The sequence below is a fragment of the Pelophylax lessonae genome (genome assembly GCF_965119305.1).
Source record: "Pelophylax lessonae genome assembly, chromosome: 8".
In the NCBI taxonomy this organism is placed as follows: Eukaryota; Metazoa; Chordata; class Amphibia; order Anura; family Ranidae; genus Pelophylax; species Pelophylax lessonae.
The window spans coordinates 19,133,146-19,152,114 of record NC_138775.1 but is presented as its reverse complement, the minus strand read 5'-3'; the positions used below and the strand labels follow the sequence as shown (position 1 = coordinate 19,152,114).

General features: G+C 43.9%; 1 protein-coding gene across 2 annotated transcripts; it reads left to right on the top strand.

Annotated features, from left to right (window-relative positions):
- Positions 1-7,761: 7,761 nt before the first annotated feature.
- On the top strand, positions 7,762-18,746 carry LOC309561269 (natural cytotoxicity triggering receptor 3-like). Of its 2 annotated transcripts, none has more exons than XM_082265080.1 (4): positions 7,762-7,837; positions 9,441-9,797; positions 16,212-16,317; positions 18,588-18,746. In XM_082265080.1, the coding sequence occupies exons 1-4, from the start codon at positions 7,792-7,794 to the stop codon at positions 18,598-18,600; spliced, it is 522 nt and encodes a 173-aa protein (XP_082121206.1). In that variant the 5' UTR covers positions 7,762-7,791; the 3' UTR covers positions 18,601-18,746. The 2 variants fall into 2 exon arrangements, with proteins under 2 accessions (XP_082121206.1, XP_082121207.1); XM_082265081.1 differs by lacking the exon at positions 7,762-7,837 and adding an exon at positions 8,812-8,842.
- Positions 18,747-18,969: the final 223 nt, after the last annotated feature.

The window sequence follows — 18,969 nt, the reverse complement described above, 5'->3', positions numbered from 1 at the left end:
GGTGAGTATTTACGATCTTCATTTACAAGGTGAGTAAACAAAAAAAAAAACCTAACTTTCCAATTCCTTTTCAGGTGATGTCGAACTAGCGGAGGGGCACAAAAAAAAAATATCGATTTTGTGATCGGAACTCCGCTTTAATAACTACATAATACAGTACTTGTACTTTTACTTTCAGTACTTGAGTAGCAAAATTTAAAAAAAAACTACTTGCAATACTTAAGTACAAAAAATGTTGAATACTTTAATACTTCTACTCAAGTCACCTTTTGATCGAGCATTTGTACTTTTACTCAAGTATGGGTTTTGAGTACTTTATACAACTCTGATTATTTGGTCTCCTCTTTCTGCAGGTGTTTTCTCTTAAAAGAAGACATGATATCCATCCTTGGACTCTGCTTGCCATGTCTTAACATCCATCACTGTGGAAGGAATCAGATAACGAGTCTCTCAGCACATTGATGGGTTTTCTGCCACAATGGACAAGGCTCACAATCTGGAATAATAGCCTTTGTGACTGGCTGACAATATTTGCCGTCATCTCTGTCCTTTAGTCAGATTCAGGTTTCTTTATTTCTGGTGGAAAAGACAATTTATGGAAGATTCATCCCAAGAGAAAAGGTTTATTGTATCTTTATGTATCATTGTCACATCTATAATTAGGAGCTTCTGCATTGAATTAATCTCAGTCTGGTTCTATCTACTCAAAGCAAAATGTGTAGGACCTGATCCTGTGTCATGTGACCTGTCATCACTTTAAACATCCAATCATGTTTTTTCCCCAGTGTGTGATTGGATGTCTGAGGTGCAAAATAAGACCCTTTACAATACATCTGGATCAGGAAGTTTCTGAATTTATGAAATATTTTTGTTTTTTCTCTTTTGTAAAGTCTTTATTATTTCTGCATCTCAGATCGGAATCCTTTTTACAAACACACTTAATTTAGAGAAGGTTGCCCAGGCCTGGACTGACAGTCTGGCAATTGTAGCAAATGTGGGGACTGTCCATGGCCTCTGTGAGCTCCTGTAAGTGGCTTTGTTCTTGAGTCATCCACTGATAAAGTTGGAGCCCCATCTCTGAAGCTCTTTCAGGCTATTGACCGGGGTCTCATTGTGGACATTTTCTCCCACCAGAGGAGTAACTAGAACCTTCAGGGTCCCGGTGCAAGAAACCATGAAGGGCCACCGACCTCTGGCCGGGGCCCTTCCCTTCAAGCCTGGGGAGCACACAGGGGCCCAGAGACAGCAGAAAACAAGTGAACTGGAGAGGAGTGGTGGGAGCAGCATACAGAGGAACCAATCTCCTCCATGTTCCTCCTGCTGCTACAGGAGGAAAAAGAACAGTGATTTCTCTACATGCTGCCCCCGCCGCCCCTCCTATCCAGGTGTACAGGGGATCCGCACAGACCCCCTGGAGCATGGGGCCTGGTTGCAGTTGCAACCCCTGTAGTTACGCCCCTGTCTCACACATTGTTGTAACTAGTAATGGGCCGAACACCCCCCCAGTTCGGTTTGCACCAGAACATCTCGAACAGGGGAAAAGTTCTAGCGAACATGCAAATTCAATTAAAGTCCATGGGACACGATCATGAAAAATCAAATGTCTTCATTTTAAAGGCTCATATGTAAGTTATTGGCAAAAAAAGTGCATGGAGACCCGGGTACTGCACTGGGGGACATGCATCAATGCAAAGAAAATGTTTTTTTAAAAAGATCGTTTTTACAGAAAAAAAATTCCTTTAAATATCGTGCCTAGGGGGTCCTCTTAACGTGCCTGGGCCTGGGGAGGGGGTCCCCTAAAGTGAAAAGATTTAATTTAAACTTGCTCGCGGCTGTAACGTATTGTCAGCTCTTTGCAATACAGATAAACAAAAATGAAAAAAATGCCATGGGGTCGTCCCCCCAGTCCATACCAGGCCCTTCGTAACCCCACACTGAAATAAAAAAAAAAAAACGCTTGGGTTTCCCTCCAAATCTATACCAGATCCTTATCCGAGCATGCAGCCTAGCAGGCCAGGATGGGGGGGACAAGCGACCGCCCCCCCCCCCTCCTGAACCATACCAGGTTGCTTGCCCTCAACATGGGGAGGGTGCCTTTTGGTCTCTTCCCGACAACCCTGGCCTGTGCTTGTGGTGTTCTGCGGGTGGGGGGGCTTAGACTCAGGCTTAGACTGCGGGTGGGGTGGCTTATCGGAATCTGGAAACCCCCTTTAACAAGGGGCTCCCAGATCCCGTGCCCCCCTATGTGAATAGATATCGGGTACATAGTACCCCTGCCCATTCACCAAAAAAGTGTAAAAAAGGAAAAACCATAGAACACAGTTTTTGACAAGTCCTTTATTAAAACAAAAATAAAAAAATTGTGTCCCTCGATGTAAATCCATCATCAATCATGACGCCCGCAGACCAGAAAAATAGAAAACATTTCAAAAATGCTTCACCTCTTCTGAGGCTACCCGCCGTATGCCGATCTTCAACTTTGACAGCTCTTTTATAGGCAAGGGGCGGGGCCACCCGGTTACATCACCTGGTGGCACCGCCTCTTTCTGACGTCACATGACGTCATGTAATGTCAGAAGCGGGCTGTGCCACCGTAGGACCTGGAATGGACTGGGGGGATCCTACGCCATTTTTTTCATGTTTTTTTATCTGTATTGCTGGGATACATTGCACCCGTGAGCAAGTTTAAATTATATATTTTTTTAAATTTATTTTTTTAGAAATATCAGTATTGCTGCAGCAGGTTCTATACATCGTACATGTGATGTCAGAAGGGGGCGGTGCATTAAGATAAAAAAACCTACCTGTGCAGCAGCCCCCCTCATTCCCACATAATGCTTACCTGAGGGCCATCTTGATCCAGCGATGTCCACAAGTGTCTCAAGCATCTGGAACTCCCCTCCACATTGGCTCCCCCTGCTGTCAATGAAAGTCCGTTAGCCAATGACAAGAGAGAGGGGACGAGCCGAACTGCAGCTCCGTGTCTGAATTGATACATGGAGCTGTGATTCGGCTCAGGTGCTCCTATAGCAAGCTGCTTGCTATGGGGGCACTCAAGGGGAGGGAGGGGCCAGGAGAGCCGAAGAGGGACCCAAGAAGAGGAGGATCTGGGCTGCTCTGTGCAAAACCAACTACAGAGAAGAGGTAATAACATGTTTGTTATTTTTATTGAAAAAATAAAAATGAGACTTTACAATCACTTTAAGGGTGTGTCCTCTGAGTATAAAAGAAACCCATCAAACATACAAAATAACCGTCAGACTTTTAGATTTGGTGCATTTAGCTCAGTGGCGCCCTCTCCAGGGACACGAAAAGCATGCTATATTTGGCAGCTGGAGTCTTTGTTTTATCTCCAAAACAAATAAAGATGCTAAGAGAGAGTCACGTCAAGGCTGGTTGCACATAGGGTATCTAGCTGCTGTGCATGCAATCCTAACATTTTAGGCTTCATGTACACTTGGCTGCCATTTACCACAGCCGCAGGAAAAAAAAATGTTGCTGTGGTTTTGCAACATTTTGACGTTTTGCGTTTTCCCGCGGTCAGAGGTCAAAACATTCCTATCCAGTACGAAATTCTTCTGCATTCAGAGAGGTATGTTGAGCGAGGTTGAACCTCACCTAACCGCAGCAGCTCCTAAACTCTGCTAAAAGCCTATGCTCACATTGACACATAGGATTTTATGGAGTTTAGTTTAGGAGCTTTGGCAAAAAATGTCAAAAACTCAAGTTTAGGAGCTACTAGTGTACATGAAGCCTTAGTGTGCCTGGTAGGCAATAAAATACGCTGTTGATTCATGGGACTAAAAGGAAAAGTACAGCTAAAGCTTGGTTGGCTGTACATCTTCGATGGATAACAGCAGTGGGGTTTGTTTTGCACTCCTGTGACCCGTGTTCAGTAGAGAGTGGGCTGAAGTCAGTCACAGAAGTCTATTCAGGCTCCGCGTCATCGTGACCATGAAGTTGGGATCTGCCAGATCCCTGGACTGACACCTGGCTCACCCCCACAGCGAGCCGCTGAAAGCCTGAGCTGTCCTATTGGTTAAGCACACAGTCAGTGTGTGAAACGCGTCTACCTTATCACGATTGTCATATTTGGATGTCCAGTCAATAAATCTGGATTTTGACCATACCTGGTGTGCTGCCAATTCCTTTTCTTTTATCGAGTTTTCACTGAGGCGAGCCGGGGCATGCACCGGTGTGGGTCATCAGGCAATTACACCACCTTGAGCAGTGAGTTCTTGTCTCTTCCGCGTCATCGTGACCATGAAGTTGGGATCTGCCAGATCCCTGGACTAACACCTGGCTCAGCCCCACAGCGAGCCGCTGAAAGCCTGAGCCGGCCGCTCCACCACCTCCACAGCCCAGCGCTCCAGTGAGTGAGGAGGGGCAGAGCAGAGAGCCGATGACTGACAGTCAGCAGCTCTCTGCTCATGGAGCTGCCAGAACCGAGCTATCAGTGATGTTCGAACGCTCAGTTCTCAATGTAGAGGCGCCAGTGGACAGATGCAGCATTAATTAATCACTGAATTAATCACTATATAAATGTAATTGGTAACCTTGAATAATAGAAAGACTCTCTTTTATACAGGATAAATTATAAATAACGTGTACCGTATATTGTTTTTTATTATTGTGTAACTGTGTTAATACTGTAATGCACCATTCAGGGAATGCAAATAAAACTGTTATTGAACGTCTTTTATACAATGACAATAAAGATTATTATTTATCTCTTCACTCCATCCAAAGTAAAAAAAGATTTGATACCATTTCACTTTTACAAAGTGCGGACAGGTGTGCATTATATGGCACGGCAGCTGTGTATTCCCAGCAGTGGTAATTTCGTCAATGAAAACATTTTTGTCTAAATTTTCGTCAACGTCCTTTTTACGGTGAATAAAACTAAACGAAAAGTACACCACGTTTTCATTTACGAAAATCAGTTCCTTTTTAGTTCAAGAACAAAAAGGAAACGAAAATGTGAGGGAGGGACGTTTACCCTCGTGAACTTCTAATTTCCATGGAGCTCGATGCTTAGCAGTTAGCACTGTGCAGCATTACAGGCCTCCGAGTCCTCAGACGGCTGTCCAGAGCAGCACTGTGCATTACAGGCCTCCATACGAGAGTCCAGACTCCTGACCATCCAGATCAGAGCACTGTGAGTGTGTACATTACAGGCCTTTCTTCAGACCACTGTCAAGAGCACTGTATGCATTACAGGCCTTGTCTTACCTCCAGCATCCAGAGCACTGTGCATTACAGGCCTCCATACGAGAGTCCCGCCTCCTGACCATCCAGATCAGAGCACTGTGAGTGTGTTCATTACAGGCCTTTCTTCAGACCACTGTCCAGAGCACAGTGTGCATTACAGGCCTTCTCTAAACCTCTGGCATCCAGAGCACTGTGCTTTACAGCCCCCCCCCCCCCGGGTATACCACTAAAACACCATTAATTAAACTGAAGATTGGGGTATACCCAATGAAGATTGGGGAACACTACTAATGACACTAAATATTGGGGTACACCCTTAATAACACCTAAACGTATACCAAGAACAAATCTAAACCTTGGAGCATACCAGAAATAACACTTTAACTTGGCACCTTTACGCACCTGATGACGTCAGCTGTGGCGAAACGCGTTGTGCGTGGTTACGTAATTTCCGCCCCACTGGAACGTAGATCCGGTCGCTGGTTTGCATAGCGTCCCGGAAGTAGCCGCCAACGAGGGATTTGCGGCCCCTAATGCTTCTTATGCTTGTTTTACCTCGTTTAAATGTGAGTATGATTCTTGATTTTATGCCTAATAAAGAAGTTAAACGGTACATCACTATATGAGGTCTTCCTTTTTACATACTACCTCGGGATATCTCCTTACACTTGAGAGAGGAATATTATGGTGATCTTGTGTATTGGAAACATCTGACCCCGCTGAGAGGAGACACCCAGGGATATCTTTACCCAAGAGCCCACTACTAGGATCCGTAGAAAAGAGGCCATTATCTTAAAGTTTATTACCCCTGTAGGGGTATATATCTCTGGTGAGTGCGGGATATACTGGAGGGGTGCATGTTTTTTCTTCACCCTACACTTATCACCCGGATCACTCCTCGAATAATATTGAAGCACTATTGTTTTGTGAAGCACCTTCTTGCAAGCACTTTATGGACTGATTTTGGACTTTTTTTGAGTTAATATATATACATTTAATACTTTTGGTGTTTTCACTGGATATTTTACACTGGCACTTTGTTTATTTGTCATCTTTATTGATTGCACATATCACTTTATGCTCACAACTTATGTGTCTATTTTTATCTTTATTTATTTTTATAAAATAATGCTTGGATAACTTTATATATATATATATTTTTTATACAACTTTTCTTCATAAGTTTATTCACAGTTTTTTACATATAATTGCACGATATTTTAACCCCTTCCACATAAGTATATATTTACCTTTTAATAGGCAGCGCCATTTTACCTCGTTTTACTTCTTCATTGTATGATATAGCCCATTGGACTATATTTTTTGGGGTAGGCTGCAGCCTAGCTTACATCCATAAGCGCGGAATTTTTATCTCTTTTGGCGTAAATGACTAACAACACTTAAACCTGGGGTACACCACTAATAACACTGAACCACTGTATATACAACTAACAACACCTAAGCCTTGGGGAATATCACTAAGAACACTTACACTTGGGGTACACCATTATAAATAGAGACCCTTGGGGCACACCATTAATAACTGTTAACCTTTGGGAAGGATTGACCCTCTTTTACCACCCTGTAACTGGTTGTCCATCTGAGGACAGTTCCTCATTTTCTCTAATGAGCCCCAATTACACAGGCAGGCACTGCACATACATGTTTATGTCTATGATACCGCCCAATGTTCTGTGTTAAAAGAGGGACACCTTTTACGACAAAGTATGTAGGCAAAGTACGCACACCCCACTACGCCCAAGTTTTGCAGACTGTGAAGCATTATATATGTCAGAAATTATTGCTTAAACTTACAACTGCTTTTTGTCACTTAGCTTTAATTAGCTTTTCAAAATGACATTTACAGTCATGGATGAAAGGTTTAATATAGTATTTTTGTTTTGGTATTTAAATAACCATATTTATTGAGAATTATTTATTAAACCAAAAAGAGGAACAACTAAGGAATAAAGAGCAGAAGAGCGATTTGGTTTCAAAACAGGGACAATCCTTCCAAAAGATGGACACTGCTTCCAAACAAAGGCCAATCGTTCCAAAAGATGGGTGATTTTTCCAAAAAAGGCACAATCCTTCCTCAATACTGAAAGTCCTTCAAAAAGAGAGTGCATATTTCCAAAAGATGGACAGTCCTTCCAAGGGAAGGATGATCCTTCCAAATGAGGGTGAATCCTTCTAAAAGAGTTCCAAACCTTCCAAACGAGGGCAGATCCTTTCAAAAGAAGATAATTCCTTCCATCAGAGGGCAAGTCCTTCCAAAATTAGGGCTGGTACTTACAAAAGATGGCAAATCTGTCCAAAAAATGGACAATCCTCCCAAAAGAGGGCCAATCCTTCCAAAAGAGGACAAATCCTCCCAAACAAGGGACAATTCTAAAACAAGGGCAGTTAGGGGCCATGGTTCAATGATAACAATCTACCCTGTAGCTGGTTTCTGCTAAATATTATTTATTCTGTGAAGTCGTTATTTCTGTTCTCTCCACTGGTTTCTGTTCCTTCAGCCATTGTGCTACGGAGAACAGGGATGTTTTCTGTCATTCTTTGTCAGTCCCTTACAAAACCATGCTGGAGGAAGAGATTCTGCTGATTATACTGGCAGCTCTGCAAGGTGAGGAGAGATATTGTAGGCAATGTTCATCTGTCTGATGAATGAAGAATCGAAAAAATGAGTGGTGGGCTACCTTGACTGGGTATGAGATAGGTGATGGTGAAGACTATGGTGGGCCATAATACTGAGGATGAGGTAGGTGATTGAAAAGACTATGGTGGGCCATCATACTGGGGATGAGGTATGTGAAGGCAAAGACTTTGGTGGGCCATCATACTGGGGATCAGGTAGGTGAAGGTGAAGACTATGGTGGGCAATCATACTGGGGATCAGGTAGGTGAAGGTGGAGACTATGGTGGGCTATCATACTGGGGATCAGGTAGGTGAAGGTGAAGACTATGGTGGGCCATCATACTGGGGATCAGGTAGGTGAAGATGAAGACTATGGTGGGCCGGGCCATCATACTGGGGATGAGGTAGGTGATGGCAAAGACAATGGTGGGCCATTATACTAGGGGACAAGGTATGTTATGATGAAGACTATGGTGGGTCATCATACTAGGGGGTTGAGGAAAGGGGGAAGAGGATAGGGGTGGGATGATTGCAAAGACTATGGTTGGTGGACTATTTAATAAAATGAGACAATATTAAATAATACTCAACCAGCAAGAATAATACTTTCATAATGCATTCATTCAGCAACCAATACAGGAAGACAACATATGCTATTTACGTTATAAACACTAATTTAATATACTCAGTATAACACACTGTTTAAAAAACCTCCACCCAAAGCTAAGTGTGGACACAAATACTACAATGTAGGACACAATGGGGGCATAGTTATAAAGAAGTAAAGATGACTTACTAAACATTCACTGGTGGAAAATCATTGCCTCTCATTTTAAACATATGCCAGGAGGATTCACAGCAGTGAATGTTTGGTGAATGTCAGATTGACCGCTATATAAATATACCTCAATTTTCCTTCAGGTGAGGCTCATCTCTATATCATTACATTAACTGAAATGACAGAAAGAGCCTCTCACATGATTTACATTCCAGGTAAGTGTGAGGGGTGCCATGTCACCACATAATCTGGACTTTTTGTAGATATTTGTTTAGTGGCAGAACCATGTCCGATGATGCATAAGACAAAGAAAGATGGAGTTCACACTGGTTTAATTTGTCTATTCTGTATTAAAAAACTTTAGTAAAGTGAAGGAGAGAAGATGTTCCATGGAACACCACAAAATGTGACATAAACGATATGTGATATGGTCACATGGAGAGTAGAGTGTCAGCTCTGCTTCCTCTTACTGACCACATAGCGTAATATGACTATGTCTATAAAATCCATCTACCACTCGATTCCCACTAATAGACTTATTGTACTGAAGAATGACGAACAATGAAGATTATCTGTCTGCTGCTCATTATTGTGACTTTCTCTTTGGGTAACTCAATGTTCTATAATCATCTATTTCTATCTATCTATCTATCTATCTATCTATCTATCTATCTATCTATCTATCTATCTATCTATCTATCTATCTATCTATCTATCTATCTATCTATCTATCTATCTATCTATCTATCTATCTATCTATCTATCTATCTATCTATCTATCTATCTATCTATCTATCTATCTATCTATCTCAGGATTTCTATCACAGACCATCCACGTATCGCAGATTCCGATACTATGGGCCACAGAGGGCAGTTCAGTCACCATACCGTGTGACTACAATATCAGTGGTGAGGAGAGCACTGCGATAGGATCCTACAAGTGGTACAGAGACATGATAAGATCCGGGTTGGAGGTCTCGGAAAAGAATCGCAATTACTCTGGGAGGCTCTCCACAGCAGATACCAATCAATTCATCAACCAACGATCAGCCACCATTGTTCTGCACAGAGTGGAGGCAGAAGACTGTGGGATGTATTATTGTGAGGTCACTCTTCAGTTCAGCCATGGAGTGTTGGGATATGGAAATGGAACATTTCTCAATGTGTCAGGTGAGATCTGTATTTACTATTGTGGTAGTGTAAGTGGGATTGTTTGCTAATTAAACATCACTAAAAGCAGTTTAAGTTGGCAAAAGCAAGCAGGAGCATTTTAAATGAACTACTTGGTGCCTGCCATGATTACTCAACACCAGACCAGACCTCAACATCAGGCCAAACCCCAACACCAATCCAGACCGCAACACCAGACCAGACCACAACAGCAGATCTGACCTCAACACCAGACCAGACCACAACATCAGGCCAAACCCCAACACCAATCCAGACCACAAAACACTAGACCAGACCTCAACAGCAGACCAGACCTCATCATGAGATGAGAGGTTATACTCATGTACAAAAGAACCCCAAAATGAATATCGGTGAATATATCTACCTAAATAATAGTCAATATATTCATCAATCTCATATATGTCTTTTCCTGGTCCAGCATTTCATTGGTCAACTCCACCCCTGCCACACTGCAGGACATCCCCTAACTAGTATATGCATGTTCCTTTGGTTATCCTCCAAGTGTTCTATCTATGTCTTTGTCCTGGATATTCCCTAGGGAGAAGTGTTTTATCCTTTTAACCTCCCCTTATCCAAGTTCAGACCCTCCTGGGTAGATGACCCTCTTGTTGCTCTAAAATGACCTGATGGTGGAGTGCCTTTGCATAGTGGGTGGTGTAATTGGCATTGCTGGACATAATCTGCTGGTTTAGGAGTTGAGGTGCTTGTCTATGAATGTCAATTGTGAATGTTTTCTTTGTGTCCTCTTCTACTAACATTTCTCTGTTATTATTTCAGGTCCAAATTTATTTATTTATTTATTTTTTTGGTGCAACGTGCAGGACTGCAGGTAACACAGGGAGCTGTGGAGTGGCCCTGCAGCTTACACATGCATTTGCAAATGTGTGCTAACTAAACCCCTGTTTTGACGCAAACTGTTAGACAGGTTAATTTGGTTGGTAAGCAAACTGGTTAGCAAATTGAACTGGGAATTTTATTTTTGTTTGTTTCATGTGCGTTGCCCTTCCATGTGTTCTTTGCCATGAAGGCCAGTTATAGGTGGGGGCAGAGGCCATTTTCTTTGTTCTTCAACGTGCAAAGTGGCCTTGTTGCCACCTTTGAGAATGAGAGTTATCTAGGGGTGCTCTGAGACATGTCTCAAGGGAGAGTATTTTTTCCTCCAGGAGAAAAAATCCAAATTAATTTGTAGGTCCTAGGCATTAATTCAAGTCTGCTAGGAATGCAGGAACATCCCAGTGGTTCCTTGGCCCCTATTATGTCTCAGGCACTTACAGTTTTGCTGCTTTAGCTCTGAGCAACACATGTCCATGCAGCAGAAATATGTCTTCATTATTGAAATGAACAAAATGTGACAAGATGTCGCAATATCTCAAAGCCAAGCCTGTCAACCCTGGCAGCTGGATCGTTTTTACTACTAATGCCAATGGAGTGTAGAATAAAGGCCAATGTACAACTGGGGGAATCAATGGTGGAGAAGGATCTGGGTGTTCTGGTAGATCATAAGATTAATAATAGCATGCAATACCAAGCTGCAGTTTCCAAAGCAAGAAAAATCCTTTCTTGTATTAGGAGAGGCATGGACTCCAGAGAGTGAGATATAATTTTGCCCCTGTACAAATCATTAGTAAGAGCTCATCTGGAATGTGCAGTTCAGTTTTGGGTACCACCAGTTCATAAAAAGGATATCGAGGAACTGGAGTGTTGTACGTTATACGTTTGAGAATGATTTCCCGAACGATAATTATAACGAGTTCTTTTCATCCACCAATTTCTATTTAACAGCATATACCAATTGATATGATTACTGAGTAAGTAGGGAATATATATATATATATATATATATATATATATATATATATATATATATATATATATATTCACAAGACATGTATTCACAATAAATAGTTAGATGGGTGACATAAAAACAAAATCTTACATAAAGTATAAAATTATTGGCTACACTTGCTAATGGGTTCTGCTCAGCAATATAAATGAAATGAAAGGATTACCGTATTTTCCGGCGTATAAGACGACTGGGCGTATAAGACGACCCCCTTAATTTTCAACTTAAAACATAGGTTTTGGGCTATACTCACCGTATAAGACTACCTACCTTCTGAAGTACTGTAAATGTAATCTCTCATATATCTCCAAGGTACCGTAAGTAAGTATTACCGGTAGATGTAATCTCTCAAGACGCTGGCTGTGCGGGAATCCTGTACTGGTATACTTTATGTACTGTAGCTTCGGCTACATACAGTATACCGCGCTGAGCCAATATCAGTGAGCGATGTATTCTATTATTGAATGCAAAGCCTGCTCGGGTTGGCGGAGTCAGAAAGAGTAATATCAGCTCACCTCTTTGACTCCCCCAATTCGAGCAGGCTCAGTATTGCACATATCGCAGCCCTCGGATTGTGGTTGCCCGCACTTCTATTAGGAGCCGTACCATTCCAGGAAATAGACAGAGCAGCGTGTGTTCCAGGGTAAGTCCAAACCGAGGCAGCGTGCGTGTCTGCTTGACACGTTTCGTCACTACATTGACGTCTTCGGAGTGCTTCTTTGGGCTCCCCTCCTGTGATCCCTACTCACCAGAAATATAGAGCAAATAAACATTTAGTGCTCCCAAGCACAGATATAAGTGATGGTTTCACTCGTTCCCCTCCAAACACATAAGGTACTTCCTGGATCTCAGAATATTCCTAAGTGGTTCCTTCAATCATATGGCTCTCATCCGGTATATAGATGAGATGAAAGAAAGGTATCCATAGCATAAAACCGTTTAAAAAATTATTAAAATTAAAATCAGATGCACTTACAGTGTTTACATAAAAACAAGCATAAGAGCTGGTGAGGTTCGCAACACAGCGTGTGTTCCAAACACCGGAAATACGTCACCGGAAATTGCCCCCGCTTGACGCGTTTCGCCCCTCCTATCGGGCTCTTCAGAAGCTGGGGACTCTTGTGCTTATTGCCCTTTTATATACTAAAGCCCTCCCACTACACCCAACACTCCTACTACTCCCAATAGGGTGTACACCTCACTGGTGTTGACGTCACTTCCTACGTGCGTCTGACATTTCCCCCTCACAATCCCCGCTTAACCTGTTTCACCCCTCCTATCGGGCTCTTCAGAAGCTGGGGACTCTCGTGCTTATTGGCCTTTTATATTCTAAAGCCCTCCCACTACATCCAACACTCCTACTACTCCCAATAGGGTGTACACCACACTGGTGCTGCCATCACTTTCTACGTGCGTCTGACGTCCGCCATACATTTTCCCCTCACAATCTGTCCTCCCTCTAAATAGAACCTTCTTGATTCACCGAAACACCTCCTGTACATGCTAGTTACCACCGATCTCAGTAGGTAATATGTGTATATCTATATGAACCCAAAAACATATTATATTCTTTTTGTTACTCCCGCACCGGAAGCTCCGGTTCCCCCATCTTTGTACTCCCTTTTGATGATAGGTGGACGGACATGATAAGCAGAACCAATTGTATTAAAAGTATTGTAATTCTAATTATATTTAGCTATATATACCTCCAATTTGATTCTATGAGCTAAAGTGCATTTATTGATCTAATGAAATCTATATGATGTAATGATAATAACTCCCGTAAACTGGAAGTTTCACCTCCGCCATTTTTAGTGCTCCCTTAGAATCAAGTAATCCTGGGGCCCGTTACTCTCATAGTGGGGCCCTTTATTACGGTCCCCCAGTGGGACCCTTTCACAAGTTCTGCAGTGGGCCCCCTTCCTGCCATCTTGGGGCCTCCCCGCGGTGGTGGAATGCCAGGGCAGGTCCCAAGTGTGACCTTACCGATCCTGGAAGTTCACCCACTCGTGTCAGTAGTTTTTATTTTTTTGATACTTTAAATTGTATTATTTTTTTATCGTTTTATTTTATTTTTTTATAATGTCACTGACTATGACTCTATTGTGACGCATCCCCTGAAGCAGCTGGCAGGAGAGGGAAGGGAGTACAGTAGGGGGGGGGGGACCAGGGGAGCACACAGGGGCCCAGAGACAGCAGAACACAAGTGAACTGGATAGGAGGAGTGGTGGGGGCAGCACACAGAGGAACCAATCTCCTCTATTTTCCTCCTGCAGCTACAGGAGGTAAAAGGAGGACAGTGATTTCTCTACATGCTGCCCCCCACCACCCCTCCTATCCAGGTGTATAGGGGAGCCACACAGGCCCCCTGGAGCATGGGGCCCAGTTGCAATTGCAACCCCTGTAGTTACGCCCCTGCCTCCAGCACATACAGTAACTTGCTTGCAGAACAAAAATCACAGATCCAGCTGGGACACTGTTAAGGGGGGATCTGACAGGGCATTCTGTCAGATCCAGCAAAAGCCTGTTACAGGCAGGGACCGCGGGCCCCTTTGGTGTGTAGAAAAAGTCCCAGTGTCCAGCTATCTTCCTGTGGCTACCGATTCCAGCACCACCTCTTCAGGCACTGCCAGCCCACCTGGCTGCAGCTGCCCCTTTCATTACCCCTCCTGGCTTTTCTTCCAGAATACTCCCAGACTGACTCTCCAGCCATTCCAGACTGCCACTCAGCAGTCCTCTCAGGCTGTCTCTCAGTCCTCCCAGATTGTCTCACTCTTCAGCCACCCGTCTTTCTTCTCCCCGAAGATCGCCTGGATGTGCTCGCTGGCTCCTGCTGTCCCCACACCTGCTCTCGTGCCTCTGAACAGGATTCTTCCTTGTGTTTTTAGAGCCCCAGGCCTGAGGTAACCCCCCCCCCAGACTAGGGGGTTACCCTCAAGGAGCCACTGACAGCCTCCTCAAAACTCCATCTCCAGCTTCCATCCAAACTCACTCTGCCCCTGCTAGGCTAACTCAGAGTATTAAAGAGGTGCCCTCCCCCTGCCAGCCCATTTTTTCCAGGGGATTGGCTGGAGCCCTCATCAATACTCCAGGCAGCTCCTCCTAACCTCCCTCCCATTTTTCTGTAAGTTTCTCCAAAGTTCCAGCAAGTAGGGGGAGACACCAGAGGTGCTGCTTAATGAGTCATTCAGGCTCCCTCAGTCATTGCAATATAAAAAGAAGAAAAATTTCCGCGCTGAATATGACAAAAACTTGAAGTAATAGAAAACAATAGTGAGCAGCTAGCACAAAATCAACTAACAGTGATTCAAAAAATGCAATAAAACCAGAAAGTGCAGCGCTGAAATCAGTGTACAATTGAGATGCTAAAAAGCTTCAAAATAATATAAAGGAAAAAGGGTAGTGTCCAAATAAATAGTCCCAATAACAAGTGCAGAGATATGAATCCACGTGCAAAATAATAGAATTTCTTCCAGTGACACCAAGGAAAAGTGTAAGAAGGGGACACCTTTGTGCTCAGGTATAACAAGCAGCTTACCGAAATTCCGTGGCTGCTCAACTCAATGAGACAGCCTCTCCCAGCTAGTAATAAACCAGTAGGTCGACTGATGTCAAGCTCAGGTGCTTCCAAATCTCCCAAAGCAGACAGCCTTTTCCGGGGGGGTTGTTATACCAATCACATTAGTATATATCACGCTTGTAACTTCTCATTTACTCCATCAAGTGTAGAGCCATATGTAGAAAGAAATAAAGGCCCATAGCGTAATCCCGTAAACCAATAGGTAAATTTATTTAAAAAAAACTACTTACAATTTAAAAGACAAAAACAGGCATGTAGTATGTGCCGGTCATGGATCTAACCGCGGCGTCCCGCAGGTCTCCAAATCAGCATATTGAAAACAGCCGGCTCCGTTGGGGGGCGTGTGGACGTTGCGTCTGGAGTCGCCAACGTTTCGTCATAAGAAAGACGGACACTACCCTTTTTCCTTTATATTATTTTGAAGCTTTTTAGCATCTCAATTGTACACTGATTTCAGCGCTGCACTTTCTGGTTTTATTTCCTCAGTCATTCACCCTGACCCAGATTCAAAACACAGGCTTTGCTGCCAGCCAAGCCAAACAATTGAGCTACACTACAGAAAAACTGTACTGTACACTACCTAGCACTCTACACTAGAGGGTGATAAAGAGTAAAGGCTAGTAGGTGTGCTGGGGGCAGGATATTGAGTAAAGAAACATTGGTACGTTGGAGAAGGCATATTGAGGAAAGGCCAAGAGATATTTTGGGGGTGGAATATAGAGGAAAACATGTATATGCTAGGGAATGGATATAGAGGAAAGGCAAGTTGGTGTGCTGGGGGCCAGATATACAGTATAGACCAGGCTATTATAAGGTATAATGGGGGTGCAGAGCAGAATTTCGAAACTGAACCTCATGTCTGATGAACTAATAGAATAGAAGATATTATGGCTTATAAGTGGCCTTTATTCCAAACAAAGAGCAAGTATATTTACATGTATTCTATACTGTGTTTCTGTGTCATCCTCAGCCTCCAACTCTGGACCTCCCTCCTACCTTGTCCTGAATATTATCAGATTGATCCTGGGGCTTCTGGTGTTCCTGGCTGCCATGTCTGTCTGCTTGTTCCCGCCAAGGTGAGTAGAATTTTCTCCCGTGTTCCCTCTATAACGGGGTTGCCAACTTGTTGATTGCAATCTGTCGATCGCAGGAAGCCTCCTTTTAAAACCAAAAGGGAGTAGGAGGCAAATCAGTGCTGGATGGTGGGCGGGAGCTGCTTTAGTTCATTTTGCAAGATAACCAGAAGATGATTGTTTGCTAGGGGGTCCTAGAAACCAACCATCAGCTTGTTAACATGAAAACTTAACTCTGGCAGCTCCCACCCTCTATCCAGCACTGTGCTACCTCTCACTCCACTCTGATGTACAGCCGGTAAAAGGTAGAAGAGATGCTACCTACACACGGCTGTGTGTTTTGAAGGGGGGAAATGTCACTACTTGTGGGGGGGGGGGGATAGGGAAAACTTCTTTGGGGGGCCCTACTGCGGGGGAGGGGCAGGGAAAACAGCTATAGGGGCTATAGGACACTACTGTGGAGGGGGATGCAGAGAAGAGTGCTATGGGCGGGAGGGGCACAGAGGACATATTCTGCAGGGGGAGGGGTGCAGAGGACACTGCTATGGAGGGGGGGGGGGTGGCAGAGGGTACTACAGTGAGAGGGGAAGCAGAGGACACTGCTTTGGGGGGGCATAGGAGACTACTGTGGAGGGGGGGGGGGGTTGGCAGAAGACACTACTATGGGGAGGGTAGAGGGCACTACATTTGGGGGGAGGGTGGACAGAGGACACTGCTTTGGGGAGACAAAGGACAGTTCTTTGAGGAGGCAGAGAACACTGCTGTGTTAGGGGGTAGGCAGAGGATACTACTGTATGGGGGAGGGGGGCAGAGGGCATTACTGCGGAGGGGGCAGAGGGAGGGAGTGAGGACACTACCTTGTGGGGGGGGCAGAGGATGCTATCGTGTGGGGGAAAGTAATATGAAGCAAGGCAGAAGACACTACTGTGACATACTAGGTGTTCTTCATGCTGTCTTTTTATTGGGGGCTTGATTTTTGTTTTTTTTTAACCACTTGCCGACTGCCGCACGACTATTTACGTCGGCAGTCAGCCCCTCACAGGCAAAGCGGCGTAGTACTACGTCGCTAGCCTGTAAGGGTTTTGAGAGCGAGCGCGCGCCGCCGAATTAAGTGTGTCCCTAGGGGCGTGTTTCGAAATGTGATTGGCTGTGGCTTGATGTGTAAGAACAGTGATCAACGGTCCTACATAGTAGAACCGTTTGATCACCATTCTTACACAGGGGAGACTGACAGGCGGCTTTGTTTACATTATCCGCCTGCCTCTCTCCCGCTCGGTCACGGACCCCCCCGCGCGTGTGCCCAGCGGACTCGATGTCCGCCGGGCACTCACGATCGTCCGTGACAGCGGGAGAAAGGCAGGCGGATAATGTAAACAAAGCCGCCTGTCAGTCTCCCCTGTGTAAGAATGGTGATCAAACGGTTCTACTATGTAGGACCGTTGATCACTGTTCTTACACCTCAAGCCACAGCCAATCACATTTCGAAACACGCCCCTAGGGACACACTTAACCCCTCCCTCTCAAATAAAGTTAACCCCTTCACTGCCAGTGTAATTTTTACAGTAACAGTGCATATGTATAGCACTGATTACTGTAGTAATGTCACTGGTAACCCCAAAAGTGTCAAAAATGTCAGTCAAGGGTCCGATCTGTCCGCCCCAATGTCGCAGTCCCACTAAACAAATCGCAGATCGCCGCCATTACGCGTTAAAAAAAAAAACAACAAAAATGACAAAAATCTTTCCCTTTGTTAGTAAACGCAATAACTTTTGCGCAAACCAATCAAAATACGCTTTTTGCGATTTTTTTTACCAAATATATGGTAAAAAAAAATTGGCCTAAAATGTTAAAAAATTTTGATTTTTACATTTTTTTTGGGGAATTTCATATAAAAAATGTGAAAAATATTGTTATTTTTGCAAAATTGACACCCTTTTTTGTTTATAGCGCATGATCAAAAAATCGCACAGGTGATCAAATACCACCAAAAGAAAGCTCTGTTTGTGGGAAAAAAAGGACGCCAAATTCGTTTAGGTACAGCGTCGCACGACCGCGCAATTGTCCGTTAAAGTCACGCAGTGCCGAATCGCAAAATAGGCCCTGGTCAGGAAGGGGGTAAAATCTTCCGGGGCTTAAGTGGTTAAAAGGGATGACAATGACGCACACCGTCGACCCCAAATCATTGATTTCTTCCATGTTGTCCAGGTGGATCTACCCCTGCTCTATAGAATATCCCTCCATGAGAGTCATTGCTTGGTCTCTTCTTTCTGCAGGTGTTTTCTCTGAGAGGAAGACATGATATCCATTCTTGGACTCTAATCTCCAGTCACTCCTTGCCATGTCTTATCATCTATCATGTTGGAGAAGATCACATAATAGGCCTCTCCCAGAAAATCCATGAATGTTCCCTCCTCAATAGACTTCTACCTGGGATGGGTCAGTGTGTTCTCAGTATATGACGTACCACACTGACGTTAATTCGCTCTCATGTCCATGGTGTTTGGAGGATCTGCTGACAAAGCTCATTAAGTCTCCTCATATCCTTCCAGGTCTCCCCCCCCCATCCATTTGATGTATGTCTGAAAATAAATGTACCATTCTGAGACAACTCACTATGACAAGTTATCTTATTTATCTATTTACATAGTTAGTGAG